This window comes from Suillus subaureus (genome assembly GCF_016647635.1).
Source record: "Suillus subaureus strain MN1 chromosome Unknown BJ212scaffold_5, whole genome shotgun sequence".
In the NCBI taxonomy this organism is placed as follows: Eukaryota; Fungi; Basidiomycota; class Agaricomycetes; order Boletales; family Suillaceae; genus Suillus; species Suillus subaureus.
Window position 1 is genome coordinate 623,358 of NW_024538561.1, and position 24,223 is coordinate 647,580.

General features: G+C 43.1%; 3 protein-coding genes across 3 annotated transcripts; all 3 read right to left on the bottom strand.

Moving 5' to 3' along the window:
* Positions 1–18,042: 18,042 nt before the first annotated feature.
* Positions 18,043–18,632, bottom strand: BJ212DRAFT_1477014 (uncharacterized protein; the record flags this gene model as incomplete). Its single annotated transcript, XM_041339472.1, has 2 exons — positions 18,043–18,141; positions 18,204–18,632. The coding sequence occupies 2 exons, from the start codon at positions 18,630–18,632 to the stop codon at positions 18,043–18,045; spliced, it is 528 nt and encodes a 175-aa protein (XP_041197000.1).
* A 30-nt stretch (positions 18,633–18,662) lies between these two features.
* On the bottom strand, positions 18,663–20,838 carry BJ212DRAFT_1477015 (uncharacterized protein; the record flags this gene model as incomplete). Its single annotated transcript, XM_041339473.1, has 3 exons — positions 18,663–18,748; positions 18,799–18,924; positions 20,550–20,838. The coding sequence occupies 3 exons, from the start codon at positions 20,836–20,838 to the stop codon at positions 18,663–18,665; spliced, it is 501 nt and encodes a 166-aa protein (XP_041197001.1).
* Positions 20,839–22,907: 2,069 nt separating this feature from the next.
* On the bottom strand, positions 22,908–23,711 carry BJ212DRAFT_1262988 (uncharacterized protein; the record flags this gene model as incomplete). The annotated part of the gene is made up of 3 exons (XM_041330310.1): positions 22,908–23,288; positions 23,342–23,563; positions 23,610–23,711. Coding segments are annotated over 3 exons (705 nt in total), but the record flags the coding sequence as incomplete, so codon positions are not given.
* Between the last annotated feature and the right edge of the window lie 512 nt (positions 23,712–24,223).

Here is a 24,223-nt window from a genome sequence, read left to right on the forward strand (position 1 = left end):
TAGTCTACCTCTGTTTGCTTTTCTATTGGATTTTGTCTAATATAGCCCCTATTCCTTCCAGACTTATGGACTTCCTGTCCTTCATACCTCCAGACCCCCAAACCTCCTATCCTCTGTCCTTTATCCTCCATATCTCTGGACCTTTAGTCCATCATGTCCTCCAGACCTCCTATCCTTCCATTATGTTTCCTCTAGAGGTATTGCATTAGGGTCTTTCTACTTCATATGCAGTGGGAATTCCTCTGAGCATTTCCTGCATCCCTCTGGAACTCTCTCATGCTCCTATGGATGTTTCTCACACTTCTCCAGAAGTCCTCCAGCACTTCACCAGAGTAGCCAGCCTCCAGAAGTCCTTTGGACTTCATTGGATTATCATTGGACTTTATCTGAAATGAAGGACACATACTCAGGTAAGGGGCACAGCATATGAGATGAGGCCAAGCCCCTCTGAATCAGTCCCTCTCTCTTGAGCATGGTTCTCAATACCAATGAACAGAGTTCATATCTCATTTCTTCCAGTCCTTGGGAAAGGCATTAGATATGGTCCTTCACTTTATGTCCAGATATCATCTAGAAGGAGATAGGCAGACCGAGCGCACCAACCAGACCCTGGAACAGTACCTCTAGATCTACTGCAATTATCAGCAGGATACCCTTTATTGCTAATAAAGGGTATCATCTGAACATCTCCATACATCCAGAACAGTGACCTCTCTTCCATCCACACCTTGGATTATATCATAGACCTTGAGAAAATGTCCCATGCACAGGAATAATATCAAGGACCTGCAAACACTAGACAGAAATCCACTCTGGACTTCAAGGTTAGAGATCAAGTCTTTGTTAGAGCAAAGTTCTTCTGGTTCATCCATCTATCCAGGAAACTCTTGGAAAGAACTTATGTCCTTTTGACATCATATCCTATCCCAGAACTCACTCCTTCACCATCTGACTTCTGGACTCTATGTGTTCTGTACACCCTATCTTCCATGTCTCCCAATTAGAACCCACAGCTCCAAACACCATCACAGATTGTATCCAAGCACTCCCATCTCCAGTGGAAGTTGACAAAGAAATCCAGAACACCTTAGGCATCAGTTTCCATGTCACCTCCAGACCCTTCAGCCTCCTCTCCAGCCACCTTATCCACATCTTCAGGGGTTGAAGCATCAACAATCTGGAATCCATTCCAGATCCCCTCCAGAAGGATGGCCTGGAAGTTTCTCTGCTGCTAGAGAAAAGCCTCCATGTTAGTGTTCATCCACTCCACAGCAGCCCTACTCCCTTCTGCAGCTCTGATGCTCTCCTACAGAAGTCCATTGGTCCAGGCCAGTTCTGCTACTATGCTGTTAGCAGCTATTGCACCTGCAGCCATAAAATCTACCACATAGAGAATTAATAATAGTGATGACTGATGAGCATCCACAATAAATTAACTTACCAATATTCATCTCTGTCCCACTATTTTGTGCCTCTTCTATAGCTTTGCACTGCTATTAAGGTCATACTCAAGGGCTAATGGATCCTAAGGGCTTCAGCCTCAGCTCATGCACTGTGCCCCTTACCCGAGTATTGCCCCTTATTTCAGAAAGGCAAGACTAACATGTCCGGAGGGTTGGATGAGTAGTGTAGCAGATCCGGATGACTTCCAGATGCAGGATAAGTATTGTAGGGCTAATCTGGATGAGTCCAGACTAGAAACTAACAGTAGTGGACTGTCGTAGACAGAGGTGGATATGGATAGACTATAGGAATCAATCCTAAGTCTCAGAGGGTGATGAGAGTAGAGATACTCAGGTCCAGAGGACAGGAATGAGCAGAACTAAGTTAATATTTGAACTGAGGTGCTACAGAGATTTACAGGAGGTTATATACTATAGGTATCTAATGGAATGATCAATCAGCAGAGTCCAAGGCTATGTACAAAGCATATGGGTAGTCTATTGGTAAGTAGAAATGGATCACAAATCATGAAACGGCAATGAAGCATAGGTAATAGATTAGGGAGTAGGATAGATATACAGATAACCGAAATACCGGAGTTAGGGGATTACCAAAAGGAGACGAGCACTGGTTGTGGATTTGGATGAATTGTGGACTGGACTGGACAAGTGGACAGATTGGATGATGAGATGTTGGAGGGGGATAAGATGTGGATTGGATCTGAGATCTGGATATGCGGATATAACAGCTGCTTATAGTGTTGTGCACACACAGGACAGCACCTACAACCAGAGCCACCTTTACCATGTACATAGGTAAATGGGATGGTTGAGTCAAATTGAACATTGCAGTACTGACAGAGCCACCATGCTGTTGGATTAATAGGAGTGAATTCAGCCATTGATATCACTGATGGCAGAAAAACAGAAGGTTTAAACAATGGGCAGGTGTTAAGAACCATGCTCAAGGGAGAGAGAGACTGACTCAGAGGGGCTTGGCCTCAGCTTGTACGCTGTGCCCCTTACCCGAGTATGTGCCCTTCATTTCAGAGGAAGTCTGATGATGGTCTGATGAAGTCCGGGGGACTTCCGGAGGCTGGCTACTCTGGTGGAGTGCTAGAGGACTTCTGGAGGAACGCAGGAAGTGTTCAGGAGAGTTCCCACTGCAAGGTAATACTTCTACAGGAAACAGGATGGAAGGATAGAAGGTCTGAAGGTCCAGAGGACAGGAGGACAGGAGGACAGGAGGATAGGAGGATGGAGGACAGAAGGACAGGAGGGCAGGATGACAGGAGGGCAGGATGACGGAGGACAGAAGGACAGGATGTCTGGAGGTACAAAGGACAGGAGGATAGGACGTCTGAGGGTTAGGAGGGCGGAATGTCTGAAGGACAGGATGCCCAGAGGTATGAGGGACAGGAGGTCCGGAGGTCCGGAAGGAATAGGGGCTACATTGGATGAAGTCCAATGTAGAAGCAAACAGAGGTAGACTACCCTAAGGTAGAGTTGGAGGGACAGGAAGTGGACCAAAGTCTGGAGAGAGGGTAAGTGCTGGAAAGGCAAGACTCCAGCCTAGGGAAGCAATCCCTAGACTTGGGACAGAGACATAGGGGACAAATCCGAAGGTCCAGAATTCTGGCCTAGGGAATCCATCCTTAGGCCTTATGGAAAAGGACAAACTCAGACAGACTGAAGTCCAGAAGATGATTGGGCAGATCTAAGGTGATATTCAGACTGAGGAACTACAGGAGTATCTACAGGGGTTATATACTGGACAATATCTGAGGGGATCAGTAAGCAAAGGAGCAAGGCTATGTACAAGCATGTGGAAGCACATTAGTAAGTAAGACAGAACATAAGTAAATGAACTTGGAGATGAAGACTCATACAAGGATCAATAAGCAAGATGGAACAATGTCATATCTGCATATCCGGATCTCAAATCCAACCCTTATCTCATCTCAGATCCACATCTTATCTCCCTCCAACATCTCGTCATTCAATCTGTCCACTCATCCAGTCCAGTCCACAACTCATCTGAGTCCACAACCAGTGCTCATCTCCTTTCGGTAACCCCCTAACTCCAGTATTTCAGTTATCTGTATATCCGTCCTGCTCCCTGATCCATTTCTACTTACCAATAAACTACCCATATGCTTTGTACATAGCCTTGGACTCTGCTGATTGATCATTCCATTAGATACCTATAGTATATAACCTCCTGTAACTCTCTGTAGCACCTCAGTTTGAATATCATCTTAGTTCTACTCATTCCTGTCCTCCGGACTTGAGTATCTCTGCTCTTGTCACCCTCTGAGACTTAGGATTGATTCCTATAGTCTATCTGTATCCACCTCTGTCTCCAACAGTCCATTACCATTAGTTTCTAGTCTGGACTTGCCTGGATTAGCCCTACGATACTTATCCCTCATCCAGAAGTCATCCGGATCTGCTACGCTACTTGTCCGACCTTCCAGATGCATTAGCCTTGCCTTCCTGAAATAAGGGGCAATACTCGGGTAAGGGGCACAGTGCACGAGCTGAGGCTGAAGCCCTTTGGATCCAGTTATCCCTTGAGTACAACCTTAACAAACAAGAGGTAACCAAAAGCCGGAAAGGCGGAGATGTCTAGATGGGGATAGGTGCAGGATGTTGGACAGAAGGTGGGAATAGGTCCGGAGATCTGGGGATCCAGAAGATGAGGTGGATACAGGACCAGGATATGAGGAGGTGGATATAGTCCAGAATCTGAGACGAGGTGAAGTTCAGATGTCTTGCTGGATGGGGTGCATATAGGGTGGACAGGAAAAGGGTATGGATCAGACTAGTAGTGGAGATCCAATGGTCCAGAGCTCAGGGGTAATTCCATAGTGAAGCTGATCCTGCTGAGGTGTAGAGCAGGCAGTGGATGGAGAATGGGGAATGAGGTGGATATGAGGTGGGTCTGGACATAGGCTTGGAAGGCATGGGAATATGATGGAATGTGGGTCTGGATTGTGGGATATGACACATGGCTTGATAATCAAAAAGAGAGAAATTAGAGAGCTCAGGTGCTAATTAATGCATCATACCTCCCAGTGTTTGAACTGTGTCACAGTACCAACCACAAATTAGATGAGGATTATGGTTGGTCCACCAAATTTTAAGCCAGAGAATTTGATCTGAGAATGGCTCTATGCCAACATGCAAAAATAATTGGAAATGACACCTACTTACTAATGTGTTTCCACATGCTCATACATAGCCTTGCTCCTTTGCTTACTGATGCTCTCAGATAGTCTCCAGTATATAACCCCTGTAGATACTCCTGTAGTTTCCTCAGTTTGAATATCAACTTAGACTTGCCCAATCCTCTCTCGGACTTTGGTCCACCTAAGTCTATCCTACTCATCAGGCCTAGGGATTGATTCCCTAGGCTGGAGCTCTGCCTTTCTGGCACTTACCCTCTTTCCAGACTTAGGTCCAATCCCTGTCCCTCCAACTCTACCTTAGGGTAGTCTACCTCTGTTTGTTTCTACATCGGATGAAGTCCAATGTAGCCCCTATTCCTTCCAGACCTCTGGACCTCCTGTCCTTCAGACATTCCATCCTCCTAACCCTTGGATGTCCTATCCTCCTGCCCTCCATACCTTCAGACATCCTGTCCTTTGTACCTCTGGACATCCTGTCCTTCTGTCCTCCATCCTCCTGTCCTCCTGTCCTCCTGTCCTCTGGACCTTCAGACCTCCTATCCTTCCATCCTGTTTCCTGTAGAAGTATTACCTTGCAGCTGTCATATCTGCATATCCAGATCTCAGATCTGACCCTTATCTCAGATCCACATCTTATCTCCGATGCTATCCACATCTTATCTCCCTCCAACATCTCATCATTCAATCTGTCCACTCGTCTGGTCCGGTCCACAACTCATCCGAATCCACAACCAGCACTCGTCTCTTTTTGGTAACCCCCTAACTCTGGTATTTCGGTTATCTGTATATCTGTCCTGCTCCCTTATCCGCTACCTATGTTTCATTTCCGTTTCATGATTTGTGATCCATTTCTACTTACCAATAGACTATCCACATGCTTTGTACATAGCCTTGGACTCTGCTGATTGATCATTCCATTAGATACCTATAGTATATAACCTCCTGTAACTTTCTGTAGTACCTCAGTTTGAATATCATCTTAGTTCTGCTCATTCCTGTCCTCCGGACTTGAGTACCTCTACTCTCGTCACCCTCCGAGACTTAGGATTGATTCCTATAGTCTATCTGTATCCACCTCTGTCCCCAACAGTCCACTACCATTAGTTTCTAGTCTGGACTCGTCCAGATTAGCCATATGATACTTATCCCTCATCCGGAAGTCATCCAGATCCGTTACACTACTCGTCCGACCTTCCAGACGCGCTAGACTTGCCTTCCTGAAGTAAGGGGCAATACTTGGGTAAGGGGCACAGCGCACGAGCTGAGGCCAAAGCCCTTTGGATCTGGTTACCCTTTGAGTACAACCTTAACACCTAGAGTATATAACCTCCTGTAAATCTCCATAATACCTCAGTTTTAATATCATATTAGTTCTGCTCATTCTGTCCTTCAGACCTGAGTTCTCTTGACTCCTGTCAACCTCTAAGACTTACAGTGGCTCAAAAAACTGTCCACATGTTTTTGCATTTTTTACTATTTACAATATTGTGTGAGAATACATAAAGACCTCAGTGACATGCTGATACCATATTGACAAGGAAGAAAAGGCTCTCCTCTCTATCACACATAAACAGAGATGACTAACCTTTGCCTTAGCCCATCAGAATTGGATTACACAGACTGGAAGCATGTTATATGATCATATAAGACCACAATAAATAGGATTGGGTCAGATGGCAAGGTATATATGTGAAAAAAGAAGGGTGCTAGTCCTCTCTGCATATGTGTGATAGTGAGGAGAGCCTTTTCTTCCTTGTTACTGACCTGAGATGAGCTGTCTTGAGAATGTTTCTCACAGTGTGTGAAGAGACAGGGAATGTGATGGTGGAATTGATGTAATAGGTGACCTGGACAGCATTATCAGCCTTTCCTGTAGTGATATGTTGAATAATAGCCCTCCTATCAGTAGAGGTGAGCTTGGATGGATGCCCTTCACAGAAGTTTTCCTTGTCTGTGTGACTTTCTTTGATGAACTTGGCCACAGTGGACTTGGATACTCCAGTTCTAGAGGAAATTTGACAAGCAGAGAGGCCAGAATAGGAAAGAGAGAGGATATTATCCCTTTGAGCAGGGGGGGTGGCTTTCATGGTGAATATAACCATGACATATGGAAATTTTTGGTTTGTATAGTTAGATATGGTTTTAAAATGACATAATGACACCACTTTATGATTTATTTAATGGTGGCATGATTGTTATGGTGTCATAAATGATGATTTATATAGTTTTAATATCTGCTCAAAAAACTGTCCACATGAGTCATGATTTTGTGAGCCTTGTATCTCCACCATATCTCCTCTGATTCTCACGATGTGGTGCTCAATCAAAAGCCCTGAAGCAGCACTACAATATGGTATTAGCATGTCACTGAAGTCTTTATGTATTCTCACACAATATTGTAAATAGTAAAAAATGCAAAAACATGTGGACAGTTTTTTGAGCCACTGTAAGGATTGATTCCAATAAGTCTACACTTGCAACTCTATCTTCAAACAATCTACATCTGTTAGTTTCTAGTTCAGACTGTGTCTGATTAGCCTTACATCCATCTTCCATCTAGCCTCCAGAACTGTTATGAACTAGGATAGTTGTAACAACAGCAGCTTGATAAGAGCGACAGCTGAAGTTTTAAGTCAAGACCTTACAAATGTAAGGGTCATAAGACAAGATGAAGAGAGTGTCTTTGGCTTGAATATCAATTCAGATGACTTAGGATTGGAGGTCCTAAGCGAAGGAATATTCAGGTAAAAACCTAGTAGATTAAAGTAAAGAACTACAAAGTACATCATTGACTATATATAGGATTTGTAGGTGCTTTAGGGCAGGCAGATGAGTCAGAGATAAGGAAGGATGCATAAGCGATAAAGGATGAGTCATCTAGCAACAGCAATGGCAATCATGATGTAATACAAGAGTGAGTCAGAGATAAGTCTAGTGGTGGCATTGTGCAGCTTGTGACATAATACAAGGTGAAGAAAGAGAAGAAATGAATAGGGGCATACACTGGTTATAACAGGAACCTATCCAGATGTTCAATGTCTTATCCCTAGACCTTCATATCCATTAGTTGTTAGCACTCTGGAAGTCTTAGGCATAGTTCCTACCTCTTGGAAATAAGGGCAAGTACTCAGGTAAGAGGCACAGTGCATAAGCTGAAGCCAAGCCCTTCAGATCCACAGCCCTTTTGAGTACAACCTTAATACATAGGTGGAAATGGTCCAGAAACATGGAGGAGGGAAATTTCAGATGTTTTTCTGGATGAGATGTACTCAGAGTGGACTGGATAGAAGGTGGAAGGAGCAAGCTAGCTGTGGATGTCTGGAGTTTAGGAGTTTAGGGGTTGTTAGGTAGCAGGGCAAGTCCAGGACTGTCACAAGGATACAAAACTAATCAGCTAGTTTGATGATAATAGAGAGAAAAGGAGATCAACTGAAGTATTAGGTGTGACAATTGAATTATGTAATCATTCCACCAAACCACTGTGGCCACTGAACTTTGAACTTTGGGACAACAACAGACAGAACAAGTGAACTTCTGAAACAAGAATTTACAAGGCATTGTGGTAGTTTAGGAAATGCAGGACAGGCCAATGTTGTACCACCATAACAGTACAAACTGTTGTGTTAGTTTGTAGTAGAGTAAGATAATACTATCACAACTGTACAATGGTTGTGTAGTGGTAGAGTAGTGTGAACTTTGGTGAAACTTGAGATGCACAACAAATGGTCACAAATAATCTTATATCATCATTCCATTTGAGACTGAGTTGCCCACTGTGTATCAAATAGTTCTAAAATCTCATGTCATTATTGCAATCATTTTGAGACCAAGTCTTTTGCTTTCAACATTTATCATAGATGAACCCAACAGTTTGTACTGTTGAGATCATTGTTTTCCTTTGAGCTTAATGGTTTGTACCATCAAGCTAATCATTCTGATTGTATGCCTACATTTGAATGTTTGTAGACAATGCTCTGTCATGTCTTGGAACACACCCCTGGTGATGCCTAGTACAAGTTTGAAGGCCAGCACTTGAAATTTTCACACATTATCATATGATGAAGGCATGGTCATCATTAAATTTATGCAAGGTAGTACAAGATAATAGTATCAAGCACATGGGCATGACCTTCCATAATGTGGGCATTTGACAGATGGGCTGTAGTCAGGGTTGAAAAAATGTTCATGTGGCTCTGTGACATCATCATTGTGTGAGATGAGATATTTGATGATGGTTAAGTTAGTAAACACAAGGCTCCAGCCTTCCCATTCACATATGTGACACAGTGGCCTCTGGCATTCATTATGCAGATACTGGCAGCCCCCTATGCTGTGCACTGTATGATGAGGGATCTACCCCAATATCAAGGAGATTGTTATGAAACAACTTCAGAGACTATTCAGATGGCTAAATCACATAATGTGATGAGAGTCATGTGTCATATTGCATTCAGAAAGGCTTACTAGAGGCTGGTTGGCTTTTGTGATTTAGTTGCCTGAAGCAAACTTTTAGAACAAGTAGCCAGACATAATTTTGGAGGCTATGATCCACTTGGCAACAGCTTGGATGGCATATAGGTACACTTCCATGAGCATGATCCACAGCTAAAACTTGGGTTTAATATCTAAAGTGTTATGTGAGTACATTGTTGGATCCAGGCCAAGAAACTATTTTGCACCTAAGTATGTCTTATAAGTATCTTGTGTAAGTCAGTAATGGCCTCAAAGTCTTAGAAGTCTTGAAGATGTGAAGTCACACAATTAACATATTCACCTCTACAATACACATTTATATGTCCTTTATCTTTACATGTGCCATTACACTTACAGTATCATTCCCCACATTTTGCTAACTGTCATATCCCATCATATTCCCATGCTTTCCAGACCTATTTCCAGACCCCACCTCCAACTCATTCCCAGATCCCCTTCCACTGTGTGCTCCATATCTAAGCAGGATTAGATCTGCTATGGAATTACCCCTGAGCTCTGGACCTCCGGATCTTTACTACTAGCCTGATCTGTACACCCCTATCCTGTCCACCATATGCACATTCTGTCCAGCAAGACATCTGGACTTTACCTCCCCTCGGATTCCAGACTACATCTACCACCTCACATATCTCAGTCCTGTTTCCGCCCTGCCTTCCAGATCCCCAGATCTCTGGATATTAACTGTTACTATCTCTGGACCTATTCCCACACTCCATCCAAGATCCTGCACCTATCCCCATTTAGGCATCTCCGCCTTTCCAGTTCTTGGTTATCTCTGTTTCCATCTTGCTGATAGATCCTTGTACTAGTTTTCATCTCCAAGTTCATTTACTTATGTTCCATCTTACTTACTAATATGTTTCCACATGCTTGTACATAGCCTTACTCCGTTGCTTACTGATCCTCTTGGATATCCTCTAGTATATAACCCCTGTACAACTACAGTAGAGTCCTCAGTCCAAATATCATCTTAGATCCTGTTCTACTTGCTAATCATCTTCTGGACTTCAGTCCATCTGAGTCTCATCCTTTTCCATAAGGCCTAGGGAAGGATTCCCTAGGCTGAAATTCTGGACCTTTGGATTTGTCCCCTATGTCTCTGTCCCAAGTCTAGGGATTGCTTCCCTAGGCTGGAGTCTTGCCTTTCCGGCACTTACCCTCTCTCCAGACTTTGGTCCACTTCCTGTCTCTCTAACTCTACCTAAGGGTAGTCTACCTCTGTTTGCTTCTACATTGGACTTTGTCCAATGTAGCCTCTATTCCTTCCGGACCTCCAGATATTCTGTCCTCTGGATGTTCTGTCCTTTGGACATTCTGCCCTCCATACCTCCATGTCCTGTCCTGTGTACCTCCGGACCTTCAGTCCTCCTGTCCTCCATACTTCCAGACATCCTACCCTTCCATCCCCTTTCCTGTAGAAGTATTACCTTGCAGTGGGAACTCTCCCGCGCTCCCCAGACATTTCCCACACTCCTCCAGAAGTCCTCTAGCACTCTCCACCAGAGTAGCCAGCCTCTGGAAGTCCTTCAGACTTTGACAGACCATCATCGGACTTCCTCTGAAATGAAGGGCACATACTCGCATAAGGGGCACAGCATACCAGCTGAGGCCAAGCCCCTCTGAGTCAGTCTCTCTCTCCCTCGAGCATGGTTCTTAACACTAACCATTTACTTGACTTCTTGACCTCCCTAGGACATCCCTAGGTCAAGTTATTCCTTACCATTGGATTGTGGCTTGTCTGTTTACATTCATTTACCATATACCACCCATATCCTCAAGTCCAGTGCTCCTTGCCTCTTTGGTAACTTGCTCTGGACTCTAGGCACTGTATACTCTTACTCTACTCAAACACATTGACAACTTACTCTGGACTCTAGTCCTGATCATCATTGATCATCTATTGGCCTCTAGAAGCAGCCCATTCTATTCTCATCTTAACAATAGGGTGTCATATCCTGTATACCAGACATAGATCCCATCATATTCCCACGCTTTCCGGACCTGTTTCTGGACCCCATATCCAACTCATTCCTGGATCCCCTATCCTGCCCACCCTATGCACATTCCGTCCAGCAAGACATCTGGACTTTACATCCTCCTGGATTCTGGACTACATCCACCACCTCACATATCTCAGTCCTGTTTCCGCCCTGCCTTCCGGATCCCCAGATCTTCAGACCTCCGGATATTAACTGTACTGTCTCCAGACCTATTCCCACCCTCTATCCGAGATCCTGCGCCTATCCCCATTTAGGCATCTCCACCTTTCTGGTTCTCAGTTATCTCTGTTTCCGTCTTGCTGATTGATCCTTGTACTAGTTTCATCTCCGAGTTCATTTAGTTATGTTCCATCTTACTTACCAATGTGTTTCCGCATGCTTGTACATAGCCTTACTCCTTTGCTTCTACATTGGACTTCATCTGATGTAGCCCCTATTGCTTCTGGACCTCCAGACCTCCTGTCTTCTGTACCTCCGGATGTCCTGTCCCTCATACCTCTGGGCATCCTGTCCTTCGGACATTCCGCCCTCTGTACCTTCCGCCCTCTGTACCTTCCGCCCTCTGTACCTTCGGACATTCTGTCCTCCATACCTCCAGACCTCCTGTCCTCTGGACCTCCTATCCTTCCATCCTGTTTTCCTGTAGAAGTATTACCTTGCAGCAGGAACTCTCCTGAGCACTTCCTGCATTCCTCCGGAACTCTCCCGCGCTCCTCTGGACGTTTCCCACACTCCTCCGGAAGTCCTCCCACACTCTCCACCAGAGTAGCCAGCCTCCAGAAGTCCTCCGGACTTCATTGGACCATCATTGGACTTCCTCTGAAATGAAGGGCACATACTTGGGTAAGGGGCACAGCGTATGAGCTGAGGCCAAGCCCCTCTGAGTCAGTCTCTCTCTCCTTTGAGCATGGTTCTTAACATAGGGGCACATATGGGGAGTATGTACTTTGTACACTTTCAGTGAGTAATGTGTTCACTACTTGAACTATGAACTTACTAGCAGTGCCTCAACCATTTCTTTTTCCTAGGGCACAGGTATATCTGGAGAGACCACTTCATATTCTTGACCTAGACATAAAAGCCAGGATGTGTAGAATGCATGGAGCCCAGAAGTCAGATGGTGAAGGAGTGAGTTCTGAGATAGGATATGATGTCAAAAGGACCTAAGTTCTTCTCTAAGAGTTTCTTGGACAGACAAGGGAACCAGAAGTACTTTGCTTTAATAAAGACTTGATCTCTGATCTTGAAGTCCAGAGCAGGTTTTTGTCTAGCATCCACAGGTCCTTGATATTGTTCCTGTGCAAGGGACATTTCCTCTCAGAGGAATTGGTGAAGTTCATTGAGGTTTATGGCATAATCCTAGGTGCAGATGGAAATGTTCAGATGATAACCTTTATTAGCAAAGAAGGGTAAGACTCCAGTGGTAGCAATCTGAGTATTGTTATAAGCAAATTCTGCCAAAGGAAGTAGTTCTGACCAATTGTCCTGTTGATAATTGCAATAGATCTGGACATACTGTTCTAGGGTCTGGTTGGCACACTTGGTTTGTCCATCTTCTTCCAGATGATATCCAGACATGAAGTGGAGGACCATATCTAATGCCTTTCCTGAGGACCAGAAGAAGTGGGATACAAACTCTGTTCCTTGGTCCAAGGTTACATGGGATGGAACTCTATGCTGGGAGAATACATGGAGCAGGAACAAGCAAGCAAGGTCTGGAGAGGTGATAGTATCATGAGTCAGAATGAATATTGCTTGCTTGGACAGATGATCTATGACAATGAGGATGGCTGTAATGCCAGATGAGTCTGGAAGTTATTTGATGAAATCCATGGAGATGGAATTCCAAAGCTTTTCCAAGATAGGAAGTTATTTGAGCAATCTGTATGGTTTGTGTCTCAGAACTTTGGCTCAGATGTAGGTAGTGCAGGATCTGATGTAGTCCTTGACATAGGTACACATTCCAGGCCAGGTATATTCACATTAGATGAGTTCTAACATCTGATTCTAACCAAAATGTCTGGATAGGGGATAGTCATGAGTGTTCCATAGGATGTGAAGTTGGAGGTTATTAGATTCTAGGACATATATGTGATTGTTATAACAGAGGAAACCACTATCATCCACAGTCCATCTATGGTTTGGAGGACTGGACATATGTGTGGATGTGATAGGGTCACTAGGAAGAGCAGAGAGAATATCATTCCTAAGTTACTTGACATCCATAAGTATAGCTGTGCAAAGCATTGGAAATGCTACAGTGAATGCTCATAGGGATGAAGCTAACTGTTCAGATATGAATACCAGATGGAGGTTTTGAGGATTGACTTGAGCATAGTCCTTACCTCCCTTTTTGGGATAGACATCCCAGCATCTAGTGAGGGAATCAGTGTCTTCTTACTTGAGGTGTCTTATATAAAAGTGATCAAAAGGCAATGACACCACAATTACACTTTTGATAAGACTAAATGCTGCCAACAACCTTAAGTTCACAGTCTACAACTTTTCTTCTTTCGTGATAGGTAATGTGGTATTCATGGGAGGTTACCTGCTATACAGCCTAGTGGTTTTATTCTACCTGGTTGTAAATAGGGGTTCTACAATACAAATCTAGCTTTATCTGGCAAGATAGATAATGTAGAGTATGTAGGTGAGTTTTATCTCATCTCATATTTGACTAGACAAAAAGAATAGATTTTTGTGAATGTCTCTCTAGTCCTAGGATTGACCAGACAGAAAATAATAAACTGGTGTGTACTATGCACAAAACTATGTAGCAAATACTGCTGGGAGCTTCCCCTGTCTTGATATACTAAAGGACTTATAGAAAGGAAGGTGAAAAGACTAGTTGGATTGTCCTTGCCTAGATTGCAAAGGAGTTAATCCAAGAAAAATAAATGTGCAGATAGTCCAACAAAGGAATCTGCAAATAGAAGAAATAAGCTTGACTTGATATTTCTAGTCTCCTGAAACTATATGTCAGATGTACACTAGGCAATACAGGTACAGTCAAGAAAAGAGTGGATGATCTCAGAGCAAGTACAGTGGCTCAAAAAACTGTCCACATGTTTTTGCATTTTTTACTATTTACAATATTGTGTGAGAATACATAAAGACTTCAGTGACATGCTAATACCATATTGTAGTGCTGCTTCAGGGCTTTGGATTGAGAACCACATCATGAGAATCAGAGGAGATATGGTGGAGATACAAGGCTTACAAAATCATGACTCATGCGGACAGTTTTTTGAGCACATATTAAAACTATATAAATCATCATTTATGACACAATAACAATCATGCCACCATTAAATAAATTATAAAGTGGTGTCATTATGTCATTTTAAAACCATATCTAACTATACAAACCAAAAATTTCCATATGTCATGGTTATATTCACCATGAAAGCCGCCCCCCCTGCTCAAAGGGATAATATCCTCTCTCTTTCCTATTCTGGCCTCTCTGCTTGTCAAATTTCCTCTAGAACTGGAGTATCCAAGTCCACTGTGGCCAAGTTCATCAAAGAAAGTCACACAGACAAGGAAAACTTCTGTGAAGGGCATCCATCCAAGCTCACCTCTACTGATAGGAGGGCTATTATTCAACATATCACTACAGGAAAGGCTGATAATGCTGTCCAGGTCACCTATTACATCAATTCCACCATCACATTCCCTGTCTCTTCACACACTGTGAGAAACATTCTTAAGACAGCTCATCTCAGGTCAGTAACAAGGAAGAAAAGGCTCTCCTCGCTATCACACATATGCAGAGATGACTAGCACCCTTCTTGTTTCACATATATACCTTGCCATCTGACCCAATCCTATTTATTGTGGTCTTATATGATCATATAACATGCTTCCAGTCTGTGTAATCCAATTCTGATGGGCTAAGGCAAAGGTTAGTCATCTCTGCATATGTGTGATAGAGAGGAGAGCCTTTTCTTCCTTGTTACTGACCTGAGATGAGCTGTCTTAAGAATGTTTCTCACAGTGTGTGAAGAGACAGGGAATGTGATGGTGGAATTGATGTAATAGGTGACCTGGACAGCATTATCAGCCTTTCCTGTAGTGATATGTTGAATAATAGCCCTCCTATCAGTAGAGGTGAGCTTGGATGGATGCCCTTCACAGAAGTTTTCCTTGTCTGTGTGACTTTCTTTGATGAACTTGGCCACAGTGGACTTGGATACTCCAGTTCTAGAGGAAATTTGACAAGCAGAGAGGCCAGAATAGGAAAGAGAGAGGATATTATCCCTTTGAGCAGGGGGGGCGGCTTTCATGGTGAATATAACCATGACATATGGAAATTTTTGGTTTGTATAGTTAGATATGGTTTTAAAATGACATAATGACACCACTTTATAATTTATTTAATGGTGGCATGATTGTTATTGTGTCATAAATGATGATTTATATAGTTTTAATATGTGCTCAAAAAACTGTCCGCATGAGTCATGATTTTGTAAGCCTTGTATCTCCACCATATCTCCTCTGATTCTCATGATGTGGTTCTCAATCCAAAGCCCTGAAGCAGCACTACAATATGGTATTAGCATGTCACTGAAGTCTTTATGTATTCTCACACAATATTGTAAATAGTAAAAAATGCAAAAACATGTGGACAGTTTTTTGAGCCACTGTAAATCAGATATACTTGGTCCACACTCCCCAGCTAACACAAAGAGTGTCAATGTTAGAGAAAGTGAAAGAAGTGGAGGGTTCTTTTAAATGATAAAAGAGATTCTTGTTTTGTAGGTGGAGATGAGCTCTCCTTAAATATGTGAGATGGAAGAAACTGTATAGTACCAAGAAATAAGGTTGGAAAGAGAAATGACATCAGAGTTGCATCATAAACAACCTCATTATGAAGCAAAGTGAAGAAAAAGTGGAGCTGAGTGGAGCAGAACATTCTAGCATCTGATGACATTGCTATGACATCATCATGACATCATAACCTGCAGGTACATTTTGTGATGTCTCTGGGAGCTCAAAGAATCAAGTAGGTAAATAAATGAAAGAAGAACATGAAGAAAATAAGGTAGGATAAATCATAAGACAGAACAAAGCAAAACACAGGCTTTTTAGATAGGGTTTTGGTAGGCTTATATCTTTTCTCCTTGGTTATTTCTAGTCAAAGTAAATGAGCCAAAAGATAGGCAAAAACCTAAGCTTTTATATGACTATCAACTTGGACTAGGTCAATATATGATTTCTTCATCATATATGACTTTTCTTCAAAACATCATATTTTTGCATGATTGGAGCATGTAAAGTGAAATATTGCACTTGAGTCTATACTCAAAGTACATTTTGTGTAGTCTGAGGACTAAGCTAACAGATTATGGAAACATGGGATAATATGTCATATACATGTCTCACATGATTCCCAAATCATGCAGGACATTGGGTTAGCTCTGAGTTTTCTGGCACAGAAATGGATGATGAGATTAAACTGGTGGAGGAATTCCAACCAGCATGCCTGTTGGTGAGAGAGGAGTTTGGTGGTTGCAAAGTACTCAAGGTTCTTGTGGTCCATAATAATATCAATAGGCTTAGACAAGCCTTCTAGGTAGTGTCACCAGGTCTAAAGAGCTTCATGTATGACTAGGAGTTCCTTGTCATGAGTATTGTTCAGAACCATGCTCAAAGGAGAGAGAGACTGACTCAGAGGGGCTTGGCCTCAGCTCATACACTGTGCCCCTTACCCAAGTATGTGCCCTTCATTTCAGAGGAAGTCTGATGATGGTCTGACGAAGTCCGGAGGACTTCTGGAGGCTGGCTACTCTGGTGGAGAGTGTGGGAGGACTTCCGGAGGAGTGCGGGAAACGTCCAGAAGAGTGTGGGAGAGTTCCGGAGGAATGCAGGAAGTGCTCAGGAGAGTTCCCACTGCAAGGTAATACTTCTACAGGAAAACAGGATGGAAGGATAGGAGGTCCAGAGGACAGGAGGACAGGATGTCCAGAGGTCTGGAGTATGGAGGACAGGAGGTCTGGAGGTATGGAGGGTGGAATGTCTGAAGGACAGGATACCCGGAGGTATGAGGGACAGGACATCCAGAGGTCTGGAAGAATAGGGGCTACATCAGACTTCATCCGATGTAGAAGCAAACAGAGGTAGACTACCCTAAGGTAGAGTCGGAGGGACAGGAAGTGGACCTAAGTCCGGAAAGAGGGTAAGTGCCAGAAAGGCAAGACTCCAGCCTAGGGAAGCAATCCCTAGACTTGGGACAGAGACATAGGGGACAAATCCAAAGGTCCGGAATTCCGGCCTAGGGAATCCTTCCCTAGGCCTTATGGAAAAGGATGAGACTCAGACAGACTGAAGTCCGGAAGATGATTGGCAAGTAGAACAGGATCTAAGATGATATTCGGACTGAGGACTCTACTGTAGTTGTACAGGGGTTATATGCTAGAGGATATCCAAGAGGATCAGTAAGCAACGGAGTAAGGCTATGTACAAGCATGCGGAAACACATTGGTAAGTAAGATGGAACATAACTAAATGAACTCAGAGATGAAACTAGTACAAGGATCAATCAGCAAGACAGAAACAGAGATAACTGAGAACCGGAAAGGCGGAGATGCCTAAATGGGGATAGGCACAGGATCTTGGACAGAAGGTGGGAATAGGTCCGGAGATCTGGGGATCCGGAAGGCAGGATGGAAACAGGACTGAGATATGTGAGGTGGTGGATGTAGTCCAGAATCCGAGAGGAGGTAAAGTCCGGATGTCTTGCTGGATGGAATGTGCATAGGGTGGACAGGATAGGGGATCCAGGAATGAGTTGGATATGGGGTCCGGAAACAGGTCCGGAAAGCGTGGGAATATGATTGGATCTATGTCTGGTATACAGGATATGACAAGTATCATAGTTGAGTTCCAGAATGGACAGTGTTCTGGAATAGAACATTACCAGGTGAAGCTCTGAGTCTGGACATGCAATAGACAGTATTCTGGAATAGCATAGTCAGAGGCATCAGTTTTAATGACAATAGGAACATCCAGCAGCTAGTGTGTCAGCACCAGAGCAGAAGTGAAAGCTTTCTTGAGTCCTTCAAATGATTTCTGACATCATCCAGATACACAACAATGTATATATCAAGCATATCTGTTAAGGTAGGAACCTTGATAGTGTGATGTGCGGCCTCACTGGAGAAAGGAACTGGTTGTGGTGAAGGGTCCACTTGAGATGTTGTATCTGGTAATGGTACTGCTGCATGGACCCACAACAACCTAGAGTTTGAGGTGAACCTGCTTTTGAGTTCTGCCACCTTCTCAAACCAAGCACATGCAGAGTGGTGGTATGATCCCCCAGAGGGCTCTGCCGCTGTTGCTGTTGACAGAATGTGCTGAGCCTTGACAGTGTGAAGATTTTTCAAAGCCTGAATACTGTCTTCATTGGCTGAGAAGAGTGTGCGTATTGCCTCTGTCCAGTCCTCTTTGCAATATTGAGAGCCCAGGTGTGAGACAAATTTTGCTTCTGTTTGAGGGAAGTTCATGTCCAAGGTAAGGTACTCCTCCAGGATGTTCTATGCTGCTTCATCTTGCTGAGGGTCTGACAGTGATGATGCCTGATCATCCTCAGAAGCCCAGTCATTTATGAAGGATCCATCCTCTACAAGCAGGGGAAATAGGTAGAGATATAGATCAGATCTAGCAACTTACCTTCTTCCTCTGTACCCTCATTGTCTGCCTCAGAGTTGACAACCACCTCCATATCAAGGTAGCACCTTGCCAAATCAGTGTATTTGGTGTGCTTGATGTGCATGTCTTCAGTGATTTCAGAAGTTGCTGGTCATTTCAACATTGAGCTGTGAGTAGGTTGCCAACAGTAATGTAGTAGCATTAAATGTCTGCTTATGTATACAATACACACTATCTATCCTATAGTTGAGTTGAGAGATAGAAATCAGAAAGAAGAATTCTAGTATGTGACCAAGCCTATTTGTAGTGAATCCCATCTTAATTCGCAGTCTTGGCCTCCAAGTATTTTGCAAGTGCCTCGGGCATCACATACCCCCCTCCATCGCTCTCAAGGTTCAAGGTTCATTCAGCCAGCATTTATTAATGAATGTGACACTCCCCATGCATTTTTCTCAGGTCTCCAGACTCCTGTTTGTTCTACCTGTCTTATTGTGTTCTTGTTCTCATGCCTGATTCATATCTATTGTGGCTGCCCTACTCTATGAAATTAATGAATTAAACTCCCAGTGCATTTTTCAGTCACAGGTCTCCTGTTTGCCATGTCTTATTGTGATCTTGATGATTCAGAGATAAATCCCAATCCCCAAATGCATGCTAGGATGACACACTTCAAATGAATTAGACTCCTGGTGCATTTTTGACCTACTATTTGACTTGATCTCATTCCTCTGTGCAGGTTTTCATTAAGGTTATAGATAGAGACAAGAGTATGTCAATGACCCATTGGTTCCAATCCAATTTGTGTGTGGCCATTATATCTGACTGCAGTGTAAGTGGATCTGGACCAGGGCCCATACTCTCTATGAAAGACGTGACAGCTTCCTGCATTGCTCCACTATAAAGCATATAGTCCTCATCTTTTGTGAGATCAATGATGGCCTCAACTTTCTCGAGTTCAATTGATTCAAGTTTCTGACAATACTGATCAATGACTGATTGCATCCCCAACTCACATGAATTTGCATTTATCTGGAGGCAAGTAAGACAGGAGCATAAGTGACTTGAAACAATGCCTTCCCCGAACATAATGCTTTCAGAGCAACAGTTCATGGTTGCTGTACTGTAGTTCATGAACATCATCATGCAGCCTAGCTGGCTGATCAGCTTCTTTAAGGACGATCTTGGTTGGTCAAATATTCATTAGCTGGGATACAAATCCATAGATATCGCAATGCTGACACAATCAGTATCATTAATACCACTCATGATCAAACTATTTCCTAATTCCATTTCCATCTATGTTTTCTTAGTTTCCATTTGTCATTCTTTGGCAGAGAGATTTTTAAGTTGCATCTGAATTACATCTCCCACTGGCCAAAAGTCTTGATAGTCATGTAATTCAAGAAAGTGTGCAATGACCTCAAATGGAAGGTAGTTAGAAAGAAGTGTAGATTTCGTAGATGCACATCATTCTGAACAGAAATCAATGCAGTAGGCAATTGGTATATTTTACTCTTGCAAGTATCACACTGCTTGTCAATAGATTGGTGAACAGAGTCCTAAACATCATGAATATACATAGGAACACATCAATAATTTACTGTATCTTACCTTGAACTGTTTGAAGCAAAGAGCATCCCAATGGAGTGCATCTGCCAAGTTATATCTGCCTCAACTCAGATGCCCTGCCTCACCCTTTGGTTTGATGATTTTTGATGTATTGGAATTCATGGATGTGATGGAAGAGCACATGGGCAACTGGTCTAGCTCACCAAGCTGCAACACATGCTTGGCTGAGAAGGAAACTGCCTTGGTGACTTTGGGAGTGGAAGGGTGAGAAGAGATAGGTGTAGTTGCACAGAATGATGTGCTGGTGAAGATACGTGAAGGAGGAAGAATGCTTCCCCTAAGTGTGGAGAATGCTATCTCTTCTTGCAAGGAGATCAAGACAAATGAAGTAGTTGGATAGAGTAATTCTGTGTGATATGTCAACAATGGAAATGACTGTGGAGGATCAGTTGCCTGATGGAAAGCAGGGCCAGGCACAGATGTATGAGGCATGACTGACGGACTGATTGAACACTTGGGTGATGAGGAATTGACTTACATCACGAACCATTGATGTTTTTGCCGCACATGGATGATCACAAGGAATATTGCCTTGAAGGGCATCTCATTGGACATAAAAATGCGATTAATTGCCTGTCCTTCTCTTCAAGTAATGGCACTCTATTGGCAAGCGGGGATGAGTTTGATATGCATCAGCCTACAACAAACTCACTTGAGAGTAGTGTCACATCATAGGCATTCAAAATCCAGCAGATCCCATAACATGCGCATGATCACCCACCAAGAGGTGATGCACAAGACATTGTGCTATGGTACAGACTGAGCTTCATTGGCATTTGGCAACAGCATGGCGAAGGTTTGCAAGATGTTGACGCCAAAATCTCAAGGAGAATTGGTACAGGCAAAGAGATTATGTTGTCTTGCCCATGATCATTATGGGAATGACACCCATATTGCTACTGGGACATGCGAAAAATGCATTCAAGTCTGGTCATTTAACTTACAAGGGTCCATTAATTCCTATCTTCAGCATTGAGCTCTCTACAACGATCCCATGCATGATTAACTTCAATTACACCAATGGTTGACACATATTAGTCTTTGGCCTCTATCTTGACAGGCCATGCATGGGTTTGGGAACTCCTATCAGGACATCCCCATTGCTTCCATAATATGATGGGCCTGTCCAAGCCAGTATTTCACCAATTGCTCCATGAACTCAGTGAATATGCAGGCCTTGCACATTCAAGATATATCTCTTCTGAAGAGCAGCTGGCAATTTTTCTTCGAATCTGCCATGCTGGGGGTACAAATTGGGATATGCAAGAATGATTCCAGCACAGTGCAGATACTATTTCGAAGTGAGTGCTTACATTACTATTTACAGCTGTTTGCAAAAAGGTTGACAGTAGTGACATGTTGAGAAAAGAACAAAACAAATAAATAATAGATTAATAGCCACATACATACATCACAAATTGACCATCATGTATTGGAAAATCAGTCATGACTAGCCACAATTAATCTTCACAAGCATCAACACCTTGCATTCAAAGACATTCTTGCTTGCATCGGAGATTCGGAATGCACATTCTGGCGCGAAACGGGAGGCATACATTGCATCAAGCATTTGCAAGTATATGTGCGTGTTATTTGACCCTATGTATGTGGCTATTATTTATTTGTTTTGTTCTTTCTCAAAATGTTGCTACTGTCAACCTTTCTGCAAACAGCTGTAAGATGCAGCAGAATTAATTTATCACTGACTGTACTATTAGGATTTTTCTTCGTCTTCTAGACATGGTTGTATCACCACACTTTTATCAGTGCTACATCAGCCTGCTACCCAATGATGTAGTCCCCCCTGAGATTCACAGTAATCCCAAGTTCTACCCATTTGTTCAACACTGTTGGGGTGCAATTGATGGGACACACATTGATACTTTTGTTCCCAATGATGCCCTGACTGCTTGCTACCACAATCGGAAGGGCTGCCTCTCACAGAATGTCCTTGCTGCATGCACATTTGACATGCACTTTTCATATGTTCTTGCAGGATGGGAGGGAAGTGCAGCTGACAGCCGCATATACAATAATGCTCGCCAAACTGACTTTCCCATCCCCCCAAATCTCTGCTACCTTGCTGATGCAGGGTTTCCATTATGTGACTCACTCCTGGTTCCATATTGTGGTGTCTGCTATCACCTCAAGGAATGGGGCTGTTCAAGTCAAAGGTATGTTTTTTTTCTACTGATTAACCATACAAAAAAATGCTGAAAATATCTAGACCAAAAAATCCCCAAGAACTGTTCAACTTACGACATGCCCAAGCCTGAAATGTTGTTGAGCGCATTTTTGGTGTGGTGAAGCGCCGATTCCAGTTAATGGTGCTGCCCCAGAATACAGTCTTATTGTGCAGACAAAGCTGGTTCCTGCCCTGTGTCTTGCACAATTTTATCCAAGTTCATGATCCAGATGATGATGAGGAAGGAGATGAAGAGGCAGAGGTGGACACTAGTATATTGAGTATACTATGAATGAGAACTAGGAAGATCTACTATCTATTTTTCGAGTTCTAGATGAATGTACATAGAACAGAGAGAGACATCTGAAATGGCAGTATAGGCATCTGCAATAGCTACATCCTTGGTAAAAAGCGCAACAACCTTGGCACATTCATCAGAAGATAGGGTAGCATCAGTACAAACAGCCTGGATGGCATTAATGCGACATTTTGGAGTACTAGGAACATCATCAAGAAAACTAGTAGGAGTAGTGAATGACATAGCAACAGATTCAAGAGCATCAGCTACTCCAAGAATTGCTGCTGGTCCAGTCAGCTTCACATTAGAACATTTTTTATGGACTCCAGTCGAAGTTGGTGATACTGAAGGAGCATGTCCATGTTTCGGAACACGCGGAGTGTGAGAAACAGGTATAGACTAGTATGAATACAAGTCAGACAACGAAGCAAGCAAGTTGATGTACATACCACTTTCTCATCAGCTGATTCAGACTCAGGATTCCCTCTGAGTACATCCTCACCTACAAAGACATCATCCTCATTGTCGAGAAGTGTGCTTGGCCAGGGAGGGCTCGTCTTGTACCCAATATGCAGGGCCCCTTCATCAGTTACATGACACCCATCCATGAGCACAATGATGTCATCATAGAGGGGGAATGGTGTCGAATGCCAAACCTTGGCTTCAGGATGTGCCTAAACAGTAATTTAGTCAAGAAATGAATAACAAATGAAAGCTTACCTCAAGGTAATCATCCCACACTTTGTTACTGGCAATGACAATCTTCCTCGTCTCATCCCATCCAAATCCAGACAACTCTCGCAGTTTTTGGACAATGAGACATTCTCCTTGGTATCAGATGAGAGTCCGTGTTCTTTCTTAGGTGGCATGGTGGGTAGCAGTTAACATTATTCATACTCTTTTCTCTTTCTCTCGATGTTTGTGACTTTTCATGTAATTGCTTCATTATGAGCCAGGGTGTGAGAATATGACTAAGCCATAGGGAGGTGTGGGAAAGCTCTGCTTCTAAGCATTATGTTTGATTCCTATAGTGTGGGAAGATCATGTCATCAAGTGAAGATATGGTTAATTTAATTTGGTGACTCATTGAGGCACTTTTTTGACTTTCAGTTTGGCTAACACAATCTCTATAATTCTAGTACTTGGTGTTTCCTCCTGTTGCTCTAATTAGTTCTACCACTCTTTTATGCATACTATCTATCAATTTGAGGTATTCCTTATCAACAATCTTGCCCCACTCTGCTGCAACTCTCTCCCACAGCTGAAGTAGCCCCTATTATTATCCTCAGCTCTTCTAATCTGTACACCAGGCAGATTGCTACTCAAACTGGTCT